The sequence below is a fragment of the Tetrao urogallus genome, assembly GCF_951394365.1.
Source record: "Tetrao urogallus genome assembly, chromosome: 18".
Lineage (NCBI taxonomy): Eukaryota > Metazoa > Chordata > Aves > Galliformes > Phasianidae > Tetrao > Tetrao urogallus.
The window spans coordinates 9671789-9689614 of record NC_136831.1 but is presented as its reverse complement, the minus strand read 5'-3'; the positions used below and the strand labels follow the sequence as shown (position 1 = coordinate 9689614).

At 48.2% G+C, this 17826-nt stretch overlaps 1 protein-coding gene across 1 annotated transcript in view; it reads left to right on the top strand.

Moving 5' to 3' along the window:
- DNAH9 (dynein axonemal heavy chain 9) overlaps nucleotides 1-17826 on the top strand; it is a gene marked incomplete at both ends in the record, with an annotated part of 190321 nt that overhangs the window by 27517 nt on the left and 144978 nt on the right. The window contains 11 exons of the mRNA XM_079544232.1: nucleotides 1280-1502; nucleotides 3333-3499; nucleotides 3832-4702; nucleotides 6497-6627; nucleotides 7726-7852; nucleotides 10586-10738; nucleotides 11672-11797; nucleotides 12427-12666; nucleotides 13878-14038; nucleotides 15406-15562; nucleotides 16341-16445. Coding sequence (XP_079400358.1) covers nucleotides 1280-1502; nucleotides 3333-3499; nucleotides 3832-4702; nucleotides 6497-6627; nucleotides 7726-7852; nucleotides 10586-10738; nucleotides 11672-11797; nucleotides 12427-12666; nucleotides 13878-14038; nucleotides 15406-15562; nucleotides 16341-16445 — 2461 coding nt within the window. The remainder of the gene's footprint in view (nucleotides 1-1279; nucleotides 1503-3332; nucleotides 3500-3831; nucleotides 4703-6496; nucleotides 6628-7725; nucleotides 7853-10585; nucleotides 10739-11671; nucleotides 11798-12426; nucleotides 12667-13877; nucleotides 14039-15405; nucleotides 15563-16340; nucleotides 16446-17826) is intronic.

The following is a 17826-nucleotide window of genomic DNA, read 5'->3' as shown; positions in this document are numbered from 1 at the left end:
ACTTACCACATGCCCTGCAGCTTTCATCCCCTGCTCTCTGCTGGGAACAGATACTGCTGAGTGGGTAAAGTGGAAATAGCTCTGTGGACTTGGTGCTCTTGATGTCCTACATGCAGGTCCTCCCAGGACCTGCTGTGTGGCTTTAGGTGGGATGTCTGTTTGTCCATTTGTCCTGATCCAACTATTCTGACAGTCATGAGGAGGTAGCTTCAAGGTCACAAAAAGGGGGAGTTCTCCAAACAAGTTTTGAGGTCATGTTCTACTTGCTCTGAGTAGCTGCTTGGTTACCAGCTTTGTGCAGGGTGATGCATCAGGTGATTTATTTCAGCAGTTGCAACTGAAGGCCACTGTAGCTCTTGGATGCTTACAAGAAGTATTTGCAGACATTTGTAGTAGTGAAGACCACTGCTCATGGTGGATGGTATGACCTCATTGTGGTAATTTCACCTGATGGGCAGCTCACCTTCACCACACTGCTCTCTTACTCCCCTCCCTCAAATGAACAGGGAGAGAAAATATGATAGGAAAGGTTCAAAGGTTGAGGTAAGAACAGGGAGATTGCTCCAAACTACCATCATGAGCATGATTGCATGAGGAGATCTTCTCCAAGTGGTGCTCGTGGGCTGCAGGGGGACAGCCGTCTGCTCCATGGGCCTGTCCTGTGCTGCAGATTTCTTTTGCTCCATGCCTAGTGCAACTCCTGCTCTCCTTCCGCACCGACCCTGGGAGCTGCAGGATTCTCTCTGTGCATTTTAGCACTTCTATCTCTGCTGCTGTGCAGCAGTTTTCCCCTTTCTTCATTCTGCTCTCCTGGAGCGCAACCAGCATTGCTCGCTGCTCAGCGTGGGTCCCTTTTGAAGCAGCTGGAGCTGCTGCTCTTGTGTGACATGGGGCAATCCCATTGCATCCCTTTCTACCAAACTCTTGCCACATAAACCTAATACACGTGTTCTTTTCAGGACTGTGACTTTGATAGATAATTTCTATGCCAAGAGCTTTTTGTATAGTTTTACAACCAGGCAGATAGGAGCTCTTGCTTGAGAGTCCTTGACTCAGCAGTTTAGTCTTCATTAGGTGAAGAATTTAAGAACACATCTTGGCCCAGTGACATTCACAGAATTTAAGCAGGTGCTTAACGCTGAAAAGACCGAAGATCCAGGAGCTCATTATGCCTCTGCTGACTGTGCCCAATAGCAGGCAAGGTTAAGAACAAGGTAAAGCTAGTAAGGAAGCTTCCCCCACGTTCCCTTCATTGTGTGTTTATTTTTATGCTATATAGCTTGACTGACCTTGAAGAGTTCATAAAAGCTGCTGATGAAGGTCTGAGCAAAAGAGTTGAAAAAGGAGATTATAATGGCTTGGTGGAGATTATGGGTCATCTTATGGCCATTAAAGAGAGGCAGAGTGTCACTGATGCCATGTTTGAGCCCCTGAAGCAAACCGTGGAGCTGCTGAAGGCGTATGAGCAGCAACTGCCTGAGGAAGTCCATAAGCAACTAGAGGTGAGTGAGAACTCAAACAGGAGTTGTCAAAGAGAATGTGACCTTAATAGCATTGCAGTAATACTGAAGACCCCACTCCCAGTCATTAGAGGGCCTCATTGGATAGTGTTTTGCTATCGTGGGATGTGCCTTGATAACTCTAAATTTTGGAGTTCTATTGAGATTTTCTTTTAAGGCAGAGATTAAGCCTTTTGTTATGTATGAAAAACATAGAATTGCCTGCTCCAACTCCCAGCGATTACTTTTGAAAAAATTAATGCATTTTCAAATGCATCTGTTAATTAGGTTGAATTATAATTATTTTTAAATAAGCCAGTTCTTGGCAACTGTGGAGATGGGGAAGATAATGTTGGCAGAGGAGTTGCTTTCTCAAAGGACTTCATTCCTCCTCTGGGTCTGTAAAACCAGATCTCCCTGACTCAGAGGATGTCACTGGGAAACAGGTTCTGAAAGTGTTCTGACGCCTTTACTGGCTCTGATTGAATTGGTTTTCTTCTGAGAATTCCTTTTTCTTCGGTGAAAGGGACCATGAGATGAAGGTTAGAGAACATTGTGAGGTACCCAGCCAGCCCTGGGGGTAGCAGGAAATTCTCCTGTGGGTGCCCCATCCATCCAAGGCCGTGGAGGGGCCCTGGGCAGCCTGAGCTGGTGGGGGGCAACCAACCCATGGCAGGAGTGGGGCTGGGGGGCTGTAAGGTCACTTCCAGCACAACCATGCTGTGATTCTACGATCTGATCTTCTTACAGTGGAGAAGTGCATGGCTACAGGCCCATGGATGCCCTGTGGTCATCCTGAGTGCTGTGTGCAGAACCCAAGGCTGAAAGTGGGGCCTTTCTTGGAGGTTTCCAAGGAGGTGTCTTATGCACCTGGGTAGCAAGGACTCCCATTTTCTGATGCAGGCTTGGGTGGCAGCTGAGTGGGGTTTGGTACTTCCTTGGTTTCCTGTTTTGTTTGTTTTCCTTCAGATGCAGGAGAAAACAAACAAATTGTATTCTTTATGGCAACACGGAGTTGAATGGTTGAGTCACTGCCATATAGGGTGGGAAAAGCAGGAATAAGTTGCTGTCAGTGCCTCTCTCTCCATGGCTGGGCTGAGCTGGAGCTGGTGACGAGGACAAGGAAGCAGCTCCGTGTGTGCACTGACAAAGCAGAACCCTGGGATTCAGGGACAACAGAGCCCTCGGCCAGTATTAGTGTCTGGGCTGAGAATGTGGCCCAAAAAGCCTAGTGAGAAGAAACAGATAAATACATCCCCTTCAGAAGGAAATCCCAGGTACAGCAGGGGGGTTGTCAGCAGCACTGTGTGCCTACAGCTTGGCTGCAGACCTGAGAAAGGAAGCAGACTTATTTAGCACCAATTTTATATACACAGACTGCAGGGATTTGCCCCAGAGTCCTGCTTCTTAATTAGCTCTGAAAATCCATCTGATCTGATGAGCTGGCACAGGCAGCCCGTCCTCCTGCCTTCAGCTGCTCACAGCAGTCTCTGGGTCCCGCTGGGCTCAGTGTTAGCAGCAGTGTTCTTTCTCAAGTATTGAGCCATCGTGGGAGCCCAGAATTTCACATGGGGCCCTTTGTTAAATTATTGAAAATACTTTTGTGATGAGAGCAGCTGGTTGTAAGGTGCCAGTCCTCAGTATTCTTCAAAACTCAGAATCCCACTTAAGTTTTATCCCAAACTGTGTGTTTAGCTTTTCTATCATGGGAATTCTTCCTTACAACTTACGGCGCAGACTCAATTGCTGTTCTGGGTTTATCAATAAACAGATCAGATATGCCATCTATCAGGTTTCAGATACACCCTACCATTGTTCAAATTTTGCTTGCAGGAGCTGCCAGAAAAATGGAACAATATGAAGAAGCAGGCGATAGCTGTGAAGCAGCATGTGGCTCCTCTGCAGGCGAACGAAATGGCAGCTCTGCGCAGGAGCTGTGCAGCCTTTGATGCTGAGCAGCACAGATTCAGAGAGAGGTTTCGGAAAGAAGCACCGTTCAGGTAAAGGCAAACTGCAGCATCGCATGAGCCCTAAGGAACAGAGCTTGATGAGGTCATCTCTGAGCGTCTGTAGCCTTTGCATGCACTTCCTACCTGCTCACAGTGTTGTATCTCAACACCTGGGGTGTTGTGTTGTTGGGAGCACTGTCCAGAGCTAGCAAGACATTGAGCCTGGGTGCTGAGTGCATAGTACTGCTTAAAAGTGGTGTCAACACTGGCATGGGGAAGCACCATCAGTGCATACTACAGATGTTTAATTTCTGCTTTGTCTCTTGGAGGCACCATTTTTTTAATGTTTGCTTCAGAAGTTGTTACACTATGTTTCTTTCTAGGTTTGATGCTGAAAAGCCTTATCAGCTGCTGGATGCAAAGAACATTGAGATTAAACAAATGGAGTCAGCCATGACCTCGATTTATGAATCAGCTGCTCTGTTTGAAGTCATGGTGCCAGATTATAAACAACTGAAGCAGTGCAGAAAGGAGATGTGTCTTCTCAAAGAGCTCTGGGATGTGATCTCAGTTGTGAACAGCAGCCTCGAGGACTGGCAGACCACCAAATGGGTGGATATTAATGTGGAAAACATGGATCTCGAGTGCAAAAAGTTTGCAAGAGAGATTCGAAATTTGGATAAGGAGATGAGGGCATGGGGTGCTTTCACAGGGCTGGACAGCAGAGTGAAGAACATGCTGACGGCCCTGAAAGCTGTGGCAGAACTTCAAAATCCTGCTATTAGAGAAAGACATTGGGGTCAACTGATGCAGGTGACGGGTGTGAAGTTTGTGATGGACTCTGACACCACGCTGGCTGATCTTCTGAAGCTCTGCCTGCATAACTACGAGGATGAGGTTCGTGGAATTGTGGACAAAGCAGTGAGAGAAATGAGCATGGAGAAGGTCCTGAAGGAATTAAAACTGACCTGGAGCAACATGGAGTTTCAGTACGAGCCTCACCCACGGACAAACATCCCGTTGCTGAAGTCGGACGAAGAACTCATTGAAACTCTGGAAGACAACCAGGTGCAGCTGCAGAACTTAATGACATCCAAATGCATTGCTTTTTTCTTGGAGGAAGTATCTGCGTGGCAGAGGAAACTGTCCGCTGTGGACTCTGTCATTTCTCTCTGGTTTGAAGTGCAGCGTACGTGGTGTCACCTGGAGAGCATATTCATAGGCTCAGAAGATATACGGACGCAGCTTCCAGACGTAAGAAAGCCCAAGTTTTCTCTTTCTGTTGGGAAAGGGTTGAAGAAGATCCTCCATGATCTGAAATGGGACTGTCTATAATGCCATGTTCCCCAGAGTGGGACTTCTCTCCAGCTGCCTCTCTTTTGGCAGAGACTCTGGTAGTGATGCAGTAGTTTCCCTCGCCCTGCCCAGGGATGGTTTTGTATTGTAGATTATGCCTGAGCTGAGAAGCTAGTTTTCACTGTAATGGAGCAAATACAGAGGTACTGGAGACTGAGTGCAAGGCTGCTAGTCTCATTCAGTGCTGCAGGTGGGTTCCCTGCTTATTTGGAGGATCGAGGACCAAGGTAATAATGGAAATGCTGCAAGACCTCCAAACAGACCTGAGCCAAGCAGCTCTGGCAGCATCTGCTTCCATACCTTCAGTGCTGCTGCAGAGTGAGAGCAGATGTTCACTTGCTTCAGCAGCTGGAGCACACCTGTCATTGGTGACCTTGGGGTGCCTGTAGCAGCCCACCTTCCAGCCTTGCACCAAGTTCTATTCATTACTTTGAAAATGCTCCAACCTGGTTCTTGGCCCCTCTGGACCGCTTGCATCTATGCTGAGGGATCTTCCTTTGCATGGGCTGGAGTTGGCAATGTCCCCACTGTCCCCATCCACACATGGTGTCAGGTCCTGTGTGCGGAGCCAGGGTCTGTCACCTAAGGTGGGTGTGCACAGCCCAGTGTTGTCCTGGTGATGCACCACACTGGTGCTGTCCCCTTGTCCTGCTCTGTATGGACTGCTAACTCCCACAGCTTTTCTCACTGGGCAGTATAGACAGGTCCTAAGGACCAGAGCCATGAAGGCTGTACCATGTGCCAGCATGCTGTTAATATCTGGCAGCTCTTTGATGGCATGTGTGAAATCGCTTCGTGCTGTGATCTGCATCCTGCTGGGCAGCTGTCTGCAGCTCAGTACCCACCTGGCAGGTGGCACAGACCAGAAACTCAATGTTTCTGGAGGACAAACCTCCTCAGGACGCACCCAGGGCTGGGGAGCACTGTGCCAGCAGGGCATGGGATGTTCTGGAGCCTCCTTGTGCCTTGTGAGGAGGGCTCAGCCCTGGGGCAGGGCTGCCAGCACTGAGTGCAGGGTAGCATGGAGATGCTGCCAGGAGAGCTTTGAGTGCTTTTGTGGCCTGACTTGGGAAGAAGGGGAGGAGCAGGAATATCCTGAACATAGCTTTATTTATTCTTCACTGTTCTAAAAATTGAGGATCCTCACTAGGCACAGAGCATATCTGTCAGTGTGTCCCTCTGCTGCCACAAGGGGTTTCCATGCCCCATTTGAAGCAGGGAGAGGCTCTGCGTGCAGGAGCCACGTCCCCATTTTGGAGGTGGGCACTGATGCTCTGACGCTGTACCAGGAAGGGAAGAGTGCATGGAGTCAGTGTCCTTTTCCCTGTGTGGAAATGTCTGCTGCTGCCGTGGCCAGGGAGGTTTGTTACACCACCTGAACAAAGGAGAGTAGGTATGAGGAGACATTCAAAGAGCAGTTCAACCCCATGAAAGTGGTGGATCCTAGGCACTGACTTCTGCGTGGGTCACTTTATCCATGGCTTCTCTGGGAGCAGTCAGAAGCTGAGTGCCTGTTTTGGGCATTTGGGTGGAAGAGCCCTTCTGATATGGTGGAGGTGTCCCTTTCTGCTCTTGGCACGAGGCTCTCAGTGGGGAATCTCTCCCCTCAACACAAATGTGGTGCCTGAAGGATGGGGCCTTCCATCACAGAATTAGTGCTTTACCATGAATATGTTCTCTGTTGCTTTTTAGGACTCCAAACGCTTTGAAGGCATTGATGTTGATTTTAAGGAACTGGCCTATGGAGCTCGGGAAACCCCAAATGTAGTTGAAGCCACCAATAAACCAGGCCTTTCCCAACAACTGGAGAACATTCAGAGTAGGTAGGTGGACCTTTGGTCCCTGGATTTTGGCAGAGGCTGGGCTCGGCTGTAATAAGTTAGCTTAACCTGTGCTCTGAGGAGTTCTTTTTAAGACTGCAGGCTTGTTTGCATTCACAAGTAGCAGCACGTCTGATCTTTCTTGAGTCCTTTTATTTGTGATCCATCACCTTGAAGCCCCCAAAGTGGAGCCTGGCTTTGTGTATGTGCAAATTCTCATCCTGCCTATCGATTTGCACATGTACAAAAGTAGGCATTCAGCAGGTTTGAGGAGCACGTGGCCTTACTGCCACCCTAAATACAACGTCTTAAAGGTCTGTTTAGCAGTCCAGGCAGGAATATCTGCAGCAGAGCTGAGCCCATGTTCTTTAATTTGCAGTATTATCTCTGCATATATACCCTTGGCATATGGAAGATCTAGGCTGCCTGGGAAGAACCTTACTGTCCTGAGATGGATGCACTTCTCACTTAACGTATGATTTTGTCTGCCTGGAACACACTGAAAGCTTAATATGATAGCTTTTTTCAGTAATAACTATCCTCTTAAAATAAGGTGGTTTTTTAAATATACATATTAGGTAAAGCTAGTGTTGCTCACAGAGGAGTAGCTGCATGTTATTTATGAAGTTTGTAAGCTCAGCAGCAGTTTAGCGTGTAAACACTGAAAGATTTATTTTAGATTGGAGCAAACAAATTTCCCTTCAGGCTTCACAAACACAAAGAGCTTGAATAAGACTTTACAATACAGCTTGTTAAAATAAAAGCAGTTATAGAAACTTTTATCCCAGTGTGAAATCACCTGTGAAAATTATGAACTTGTCTAAAGCAGCAAGTCAGACTGCAAATGCTTTCTAGCTTCTTCCACTTCTGTTTTTGCTTTTTTATGAGGCTCCTGGGCTGTTTGGCCCTTGGGGATACAGGGAGACCTGTGAGTTACTACATGCCATGCTGCCCTATTCAGTGAAGGCTGTAAAGGACCACGCCGTAGGCTCAGCTCATGCCTGACATTTTCCTATGGCAAGGAAGAATCTGCCCAGCTGCAGCATGGAACATGAGGGGATATTCTTCTGTCCTGGGTGTTTATTCGCTTTGTTTCTCCAGGCTGTCGCTGTGTGAGAAGGCTTTGGCTGAATATTTGGACAGGAAGAGGTTGGCCTTTCCCAGATTTTACTTCATTTCTTCTGCAGATTTATTGGATATTCTTTCCAATGGCACCAACCCACAGCTGGTAAGCATCGCTCTGTGTCACCTTTGCATTTCCAGCTGCCAGTGATATCACAGCATGTCCTGGGACTCTCTGGTAGCTTATCCTTTCTTTGAGTGCTTTTTCTAACCCCCCTTACTTGGTTAAATAATAATTCCTACACAAGCCAACTTCATCTGTCATCTCTGAAAGTCGGTGCACACTGTTGTCAGATGTAACCCTGGTGAGGTTTGCAGATGGTTCTGAAAACATTTCTCAAAGCAGAGTTTGTCTGCGTGTTGATGGTGCCAAACCACTGGTGGTGAGTGAGCTGTGGGGAGGGAAATATCATTCTTGACGATTCAGCTAGAACTTGTTCCTGACCCGGGATCCCCAGGCTCAGGTGCCTCCTGCTGCTGGAAGAGCTGCAGACAGAGCATTTGGATGTGAAAGGAGATGTCCCTTCTGAGACAGAGGAGTCATTTGTTATTCAGCCACTTCTTTCCAGAACCATAGCTCTTGGTGTGCCCTTGTGCCAAACTGAAAGAGGCAAGACAGCTGGTGACCAGACAGTGGCCATGGCCAAGGCAGGCAGATAGATCTCCTGGTTCTCTCCATCCCTGCACATTTCAGCATGCAGGCTGGGTGTCCAACCTTCTGCCCTAGGTCCTGGGCTTTCTAACCAAGGATGTTTTCTCTGTTCAGTCTGAGTTTTGGAATGCTAAGTGTGGGGAAGTCCCTTGAAATACACAATTCCCCCTGTTTACTTGTAGTGGGGGAACTTCTAGTTTCCTATTTTAGGAAATGACCTCCATGTATGCTTTCCTGCACTCCCCAGATGAGCACGAACTCTTCCACCAAATTCTGCCCACTGAGAGAAAGGAAGTTTCATAAGGAGCAAAGCAGTGCTAGGGTTGTTTAGTGGTATGGGAGCATGTCAGGAAATGGGGCAATTATGGGCTGCACAGTGCTGTGTTCTGGCTGGCAATGCTTGAGGGGCATCATTTGTTCCAAGCTTGGCTTATCAAACTGATAGAATTTTGCAGCAAATGAGGAGTTGTTGGATAAGGAATAAACTCTTTGTTCCAGCTTTCAGTAGTGGATAACCTCACCTTCAAGCTTTCCATCTAATTAGGAATGTGGATGCATGCGTGGAGCAGGTCTGTACGTGCATTTGACAGTGTTGTTATTTATTGCTAACCTTTACCACTGCTTGTACCTGCCTCTGCTGCTGGCTGATTTCAGCCCTCGGAGCATTACAAATGCCCAGTTGATTGATGCATAAAATAAAGAGGAAAAAATAAGGTTGGAAAGAGAAGATACTGTGTCAAAATGCTCTGTGGAGTATGAAGGAATTCTGCGTGTTTTCTGTTAGTTGAATCTATTTGTGAAAGCAAAGTAAATGTCAAGTAGGATCATATGTTAATATACTCTCTGGTTTTCCACTGTATTTTCAAAATCTGATCATCCCTAAAGGAGGATTAAATGCACAGTGCTGTTATCCTCTTGAGCTGGGTATTGAACTTGGGTGGATTCAGGTGTGCCCAGGGCTCCTGTGGCAAAACTATAGCAATGGTTGTTGGAAGCCTTGTGAGCAGGCCAGGATGTGGGATGTGGAGATGAGTGAGCAGAAATTCTAGATGTAAGAAAAACTTTCTGTGGTTTTACTTAATGTTTGAAAGGAGAGATTTTAATCTGGGCAGATGCAGAGTGCCAGTTTCTTCTTGGAAGCGTTCAGCATCTTCCAAAGTCTGGCCCTACTTGGACATGCATAAGGTGGCTACTGAGGAATGTCAGCTGCAGTTTGTGAGAGCAAGTGTGGTTGTCCTTTGTGAGTCAGGTTTAAACAGACAAGTCTGTTGTCTTTCTCTGAAAGCATCAGCACACCATGCATCTCAGGCTGTTCTCAGCCTCATCACTTAGGAGGCTGCCTCCGACCATCTGCCCATCCCTGGCTGTCTTTGAGAGAGGCAGCTCTGCTCTGGGACGGCTTTGTGAGCCAACCCTTGGGGGAACATCAGTCCTGGGAGACAGCTGCCTCTGGTGGTGGCAGTGATCTGGTGCACGACTGAATGGAGGTGATCTGGAAGAAGATCTGGTGACCTGCTTGGCTTCCATCGGGAAAGTGCTGATGTTGAGAGCCTGCAGCAGAAAATCTGACACCTCCACATTGGCTTTTCAGTCTCATACAGCTGTGAACAAGGCAGGAGTTGATCGCTTTCATTCTAGAAGAGCTCTTTTGGTCAGGGTGGTTTTGTAGAAGGGCTGGGCTGCTAAGCTGTTTAGCATGGATCTTCATCAGAAATAAAGGTCTCATAATGGAGGAGATCTCATGACTTCATTGGCCCAGAATTGCCTTCTAATAATGAGAAAGCAGGGAGATTCACAGCGAATAAAACTCCCCAGCGTGGAGGGATGAATAGGATGAAGCCGAGCAGTGGCTGGAGACCTTTCGTCTTTACATGGTAGGGAAAGTGGGCCTAGGAGGTGACGTAATGCTTGAATGTTTGCTTTCTGTGCTGTTACCCAATGTAGGAGATTTCTCAATGGAAAAATGTGCTTTACTAAGGCATGTCTGATTTGTGAATTGAATAGAAATAGCTGGAAGTATTGGAAGGGACAGCAGCAAGCTTGTGATCCTGGCCATACATGAAAAGCTGTGGTCGCACTGAGACATTCAAGAGCTTCCTTATGAACATGACTGTTGCTGTGAGTTGTGTATGGTGATGGCTGCTCTGCTTGCCCTGTCTCAATCACTTTATACAATTCTGCCTGCAGGTGCAACGTCATCTTTCCAAACTCTTTGACAACCTGGCCAAGATGAGATTCCAGCTGGACTCTGAGCAAAAGCCAACCAAGATTGGCCTGGGGATGTACAGCAAGGAGGAGGAGTACGTCAGCTTCAGTGAGCCGTGTGACTGCAGTGGGCAGGTGAGAGGGAGGACCTCATCCATCAGAATGGTCTGGGGGGGGCTGCTCTCCCACACCATATTTGGGCTTCTGTAGAACTCCACTACTCTCCTTTAATGAGAGAAAGGTTGGAAGAGGTGCTTGTGTGATTTAGTGGCCCTTGGTCCCACTGTGGTTACATGCTCATGGAATTGATGCATTGGCATTGCAGTCCACAGAGGGAACAAAGGGCCTTTTATCAGCTAATTGGGGTTTCATTTATTCATTTATTTATTTAAGATATTTTGAATGTTAGTCTTACATCTTGTTAAGAATATCCTCGTAAGGGAGGAGCTGTGCATTGGAAACAGAATAAGCCCTTCCATGCTACCTCTGCATGGGCATCTTTTGGAAGACAAGGGTTTTTTTCCTATTTTCTCATCTTCGTTCCTTCATAGGACGAATTACTGAGCTACTGCTCAGCTAGTCTGTCCCCACAGCTGTACCTTTCTGTATCAACTCTTACAAGAAGCTGAAGTATGTATCAGCCACCAAACTGCATGGTGATGGGGCATGCTGCATTTGTGCTCTCCTCTCAGTGAGGATTTTGTGGAATACGAATTTCAGGAGGAATCTTGTTCCCAAGTTTGGCAGCACTTCTTGCCTGCTGCTGGTAGATTGCACCTGAGTCCTGTCTGTGATTCTTCTTGTGGCCTGGAGGAGGAACATACTGCTCCAAATTACTCATCCATGGAGTTTGTTTTGGTTTCTCCCATAGCTTGAGTTCAAGAAAGATCTTGCCTGTTGATGTCTACCCATGCAAGTTGTCCAGTACCAGAATCATCTAAATCCCCTGAGTCCAAAAGAGGCTGAAGCTTGTTTAGAGAGTTGAGATTCTTGTGCCATTCTGTATCTTCGCTTAAGCCAAAAGTGCTTAGGAAGAGCAGATGTGTTACTGTGATTTAATCTCTCCAGGTTGAGGTCTGGCTGAATCACGTACTGAACAGCATGAAGGCTACAGTCAGAGACGAGATGACAGAAGCTGTAACGGCATATGAGGAGAAGCCAAGGGAACAGTGGCTCTTTGACTACCCTGCTCAGGTATCTGCTGTTGTTCATTCATCTCTGCTTGGTCTGGTGCATGAAGAGGCAGCTCTTGGCCTTTTTCAGTCCTGCTCTTTCCTTCTTACAGTAACAGCATCTCGCTGACTGAGAGCCTTCTGCTATGCTGCCCAGTAGTGATGGGGGATGAGTTGTCCTTCATCCTACCATTCTTCTACAGAATCTCCAGGCTAAGCCCTGTGGTCTGGCTGGGGCTGCAGGGAAAATATTCTCTTGGTTGGTTTACAGTGCTCATGGGCTTGGGCAGTGCTGTGTCAAAGACAGGTTTGTCTGCCCAGAGAATGAGAGAGATGAAGATGGATGGTGAGGGCTAATGAGAGGAAAGAGCCCTCTGACAACTTCAAGGTCTCCAACTCTGCCTCCATTGCTGTGTCTGGCACATGAAAAATGCTCACTTACTAATAAGTAGTTGTTAAATATGTCTTTATCACTGACATGTTTTTAAATGAACATTGCTGAGCAGGTCCCCGTTGTCCTGTGTGCTGTGACTGCTGTATCAAAAAACATTTAATTTCATGTCACGGATCCTTTATCTTTGATCTCTCATGGATCACATGCTCTCTAAGTTCTGCTGTTTTCCCTGGTACTGAGCCAGCTCCTTTCCCTAGGTGGCTCTGTCCTGCACACAGATTTGGTGGACGACTGAGGTTGGGATTGCCTTCGCCAGGCTGGAAGAAGGCTACGAGAACGCCATGAAGGAATACCACAAGAAGCAAGTGACCCAGCTGAACACCCTCGTCACCATGCTAATTGGGCAGCTCTCCAAGGGTGACAGGCAGAAAATCATGACAATATGCACCATTGATGTGCACGCTCGGGATGTGGTGGCAAAGATGATAGCACAGAAGGTTTGTGTTTGCAGCTCAGCAAAGTCCTGGGCTGGGCATTGGAGGAGGGATTAAACGAGGGAGAGTCAGCCACGTGCCATTCAGCTTGCTGCCTTGGAGGGAGAAACAAGACTGATTTTTACCTCTGCAGAGTTTGCTGTGAGGAGGCAGCCCCTGTCACAGCTGCTCTGAGTCAGGGCCCTGCGGCACCGAGGGGCTGCTTGTAATTGCTGCAGATTCACACTGGAGGGGTGGGAGAGTGGCCCTGTCCCTTCTACCCAGGCACTTGCTGGCAGTCACTGGCATCACACTGGGAGGCTGCTGGACGTGGTCTCAGTTATGGATTTAGAAAGTCAGGAAAACATGTGAGTTTTTTGCCCCTTGAATGATGTATGGGGCCATGGGGACTCCATTGGGACTCCCTTTGTCCTTCACACTATTTGTGCCAAGCCCTGCAGTGGACCAGAAGGGGCTCTGCTCTGAGCCTCCCAGGGTTCTCTCAGAGGCAGCCATGCTGCTCGCACTGCTTCTGGTTGCAGGGCTCAGCTCGGCTGGCTGCTGCCTTGGCCCAGTTCGTGGTGCTTTGGTTCTCCCTTCTGCTGGCTGGAGGTGGGAAGGTGTCCTCAGCACACCTGCCTTTGCATTGAAGGTCTTGTCTAACCTGGAAAACTTCATTGCAGTTGCCGTTTTTGTACCAGCATTGTGTATGCTCAGCTAGGATAGACTTAATTTTTTTTGTTGAGTCTTGTATGATGGCGTGTTTGGGATTTTTAATGAAGAGAGTTATGAGAGTATACCAATGGTTTAGCTGTGGCAGAGCAGTGTCAGGGAGTTCTGTACTACTTGTGCTGCCCTGCCAGTGAGGGCTGGGGTTGCACAAGGAGCCAGGAGGGGACAGAACCAGGGCAGCTGGCCCAAAGTGGCCAAAGAGTATTGCATAGCATATGGTGTCATGCTGGGCAATGAAAGCTGGGGTAGAGAAGGAAGAAGGAGAGGACATTGGGAGTGATGACATTTTCCTGCCCCTGGGAAGCAGTGTGTTAATTCCTTAATTTGTTTTACCTGCGCATGTCGCTTCTGCTTAGCTACTGAACTGTCATAATGTGAACCCATGAGTTCCCACGCCTTCACCTTTCCAGTTCTCCCCCATCCCTCCTGCGGAGCGGCTGCGCGGTGCTGAGCTGCTGTGAGTTCAGCACAGCACTCTGACAGTGCATGTGGGTGCATTGCAGGTGGACAATGCACAGGCTTTTGTTTGGCTGTCGCAGCTCCGACACAGGTGGTCAGATGAGGAGCGGCACTGCTTCGCCAACATCTGTGATGCCCAGTTCCTCTACTCCTATGAGTATCTTGGCAATACCCCTCGGCTTGTGATCACTCCACTGACAGACAGGTAGGTCCCCGGGAGCCACCATCACAGCTGGGCTGTGCCGTGCAGTCAGACACAGCTGCCACACATGGATGGGTTTGGTTTCGACACCCACATCCCCCTTGTTCTTTCTCCATGTCTCAGCGTTCTTGTGGCAGAGCTCTAACTCTAACCCAGCAGTGGTACCCACTGGGGTATCTGTGCCTCAGATCCCAGGCTGGGGTTTAGCTCACAGATTAATATGTTCACCTGTGTGTTTGCCTTTGCATGGGTTGTCTGCAGTCCCGTGCAGTCGATAATTTTAGAAAACTTTCATCCTGTCTTGAAGTAGACACCTACTATGTGGTTCAGTTGTCTCTGTGAGGATGCTTGGAGGGACTTGAGATGTTCTGCAGTGTCCCAGCTGGCTTCCGGCTGCCAGTTCAGAAACATTCAAGTCTTCTGTGGACCCTGTGTTGCATCTTCACTCTCTACTTGGCATCTCACGTGGCTCAACCATGTTAGTCAGCTGAGCCAAGACCCCATGTATTATCATTACAGAATCACAGAATGGCCAGGGTTGGAAGGGACCTCATGGATCATGAATCTCCAACCCCCTGCCACACGCAGGGCCACCAACCTCCCCATTTAGTACCAGACCAGGCTGCTCAGAGCCCCGTCCAACCTGGCCTTGAACACCTCTAGGAATAGGGCACCCACAGCCTCTCTGGGCAGCAGTTCAGCACTTCACCACTCTCATAGTAAAGAACTTCCCCCTGACATCCAACCAAAATCTTCCCTTCTTTAACTTAAAACCATTTCCCATGTCCTGCAGTTATCTACCCTTTCTAAGAGTTGATTCCCCTCCTGTTTTAGGCTCCCTTTAGGTCATCATGTTTTGTTAACCATATTGACTACAACTCCGTGGCTTCTACAGGGAGGTGTGTGGGCATCTAGCATATGTCTATCGTCAGCATGAGAGAGGAGCTTTGGGGCAGCACTGAGTAGGATGATTCCTAGGCCGCCTAAGCAAATTTCTGGCAGTGGTGGGCAATGGGATGCTTTCAGTTGGAGGGCACTGGGTGGCAAGAGGAAGGTCTCTCAGAAAAGCCAGCTTTTTCCCACGTTACCTGGGATGTTCTCAGTATCAGTAGGCAGTATGGGCTTTCAAATGAAGCTTAAATCTGAAGGCCCATCAGCAGACCCTGGTGGAACTGCACACAACCAGGCAGAGGCGGTAACTGATGCAGAGGATATTCAGCTTCCACGTGCACTGTGCTCAGCTACTGCTTTGCAGAACGAAGGCTCACCAGAGCGCATTGCTTCAGTCCCTTTGCTCTGCGCCCCAACAGTGACCTATTGGACCAGGTCTCAGTCTCTTCTCGTTTTCCCTTTTTCTTTTGCCATGCAAGATGTTACATCACCCTGACCCAGTCACTGCATCTGACCATGAGCGGAGCACCTGCGGGCCCTGCAGGCACCGGCAAGACGGAGACTACGAAAGATTTGGGGCGAGCCCTGGGCATCATGGTGTACGTGTTTAACTGCTCTGAGCAGATGGACTACAAGGTACTGCAGTGCTGCACCTCACTGCCTGCTGAAACCTCAGCTTGTCCCTCTGGGATCACTGCCATCCACCACCTCGCTCTGCTCCTTTCTACTGTACTCCATGCCATCCTCTTCCCTTTTCTAAGACTCGCATGTGGCTCTTTGAGAAGCAGAGAGCCAAATCCCTCTCTCTGCCTCATGACACCTTTCCTTCTGGAATTAGTTTTTCATGTGAAATGCTTGAAAAATCTGTGTTAATGTTTCAGCCCTGTTCGTTTCTCCCCACCGTGCTCATGGGCTGATGGCAGGGCTGCCGCCTGCCCTGCTTTTTTCAGGGTTCTCTGCCAAATAAAGGCGAAGCCTGCTGAACCTTCCATCACTGCAGAAGGTTGAATCATCAGGTTGAGCTTTGCTCCCTGTCACTCTGGCACGGTACAATGATTTGGTAGCCTTAGATCATATTTTATTCAGCGTATGGGCTCTCCCAGGAAGCAGAGCCATAAGTAATTCAGCACAGGTGACCTTTAAATCAAACGAGTGCACAGATAGATCAAGAAAGTGCAATTAGCAAATCAAGTGGCAAACTGTGTGGAGCTATAAATATTATAATTGAGTTGTGCCTGCTGTTTCCATGCACTCTTCTAAATACCCACAATAGACTGTGAGTTGCTAAAAAATAAACAGACTGGGAATGAAAATAAGCATCCTTTTTTTTTTTTCGTTTTCTTTTTGGGGTTGATTCCGTTCTTAACGTCACTGTTGTTATTTTGTCGTTCTGTTTTATTTTTATTTCTTTCAGTCTTGTGGGAATATTTACAAAGGCCTTTCCCAGACGGGAGCCTGGGGCTGTTTTGATGAGTTTAACAGGATCTCAGTCGAGGTCCTTTCTGTGGTGGCTGTGCAGGTAAGCGGCGAAGCACTCATAAATACACACAGACAGGGCAGAGTTGTGCTGCACTCATAGAGCAGCAGTAAACGTGGGAGGTGCGTGTTGCTGGTTCCTCAGCATCGTGGCTGAGGGATGATATCCCAGGGCTCTCACACGCAAATCACAGCACTGACAACGTGTGGCAGTTATGCTGCAAGTATTTCTGTCACTTCTTTTTCTTCCTGCAATTACAGCATTAGTGTGGAGGCAATACCTTTCTCCAGATCAGTGCGTGCTGTGGTTCTGTGCTCCGTCCTGAGGAATGCACTTCATCATTAACGTGCTGTGAGATCATTGCAGCCCATCATTTTATAGGGAAGAAGTGTATTATGGCTACTCAGTCTGCTGTGCAGGGAGGAGAGGAGGATGTCTGGGGCTGATCCATGGCCTGCTGGGCTTTCTGGTGGTTATTTATTGCCTCCAGTCAGGCACAGCTTTCGTATCATGTGTGACGAATAGAAATATGTCCAAGATGTATTTTCCTAACACCTGCCCGTCACCAACCCCAAGTCATCTTTCCCTTCTTTTGGTTTTCATGTGGATTTAATCTCAGTGTCTGTAAAGAGGGGCATTCCCAGCAGAGTGGGTGCAGTTCCTGGGAGGAAAGCCTGCAGCCCCGTGGTGCAGCTTGGTGTCACTGGAACTTCTGCCACCTGCAGCCTTGGCTGGTGTGCTTGCCTAGGATACACAGTGTGGAATCAAAGCCTAGAGAGGGCTGTTTGAGCTGTGCCTGGCTGTGTGTAACTCTTTTCCCTATAGGATGATTTCTCATCTTTTTGTTGGTTTATCTGTAGAGACAATGAAGGTCAGGCTGGAGCAGGCTCTGAACAGCCTGATGGAGCTGTGGGTGTCCCTGTTCATTGCAATCTTTAAGGGTTTTTTCCTACTCAAACAATACTGTGATTAGTGAATTCCATGCAATGCACATCAGCAGCCCTGGGAGAGGGGCTGGTAATGAGAGCCCCCTCCCCATCATGCTATGGAGCCCTGTTCTCTTGTGTTTATATGTAATCTGGCACATCCCCTCCTCTTAACGGCCAGTGGGGGAAGCTGGAATTAATTTGGAATTATCTTGAGCTCAGTCACACTGGTGCCCTCTGAAAGCACCAGGGACATCCCTGAGGCAAGGTGGGATGGGGAGCCCCCAGCGTCCAACTACCCCAAGCATTTGGGTGGTGGGTGCCCAGCACTGGGATGGATGAAGCAGTTCTGACTTAAGCAGCACTGAAAATGTTGAGCCTTGGGGAACTTCACTGTGGAAAACTGGGAAGCTGAAGGGTTCAACTTCTTCTGCACCCAAGTGTCAGTTGAATGCAGGGTTTTAGGATCCCGGTGTTTGATGGAGGTACAGAGTTCT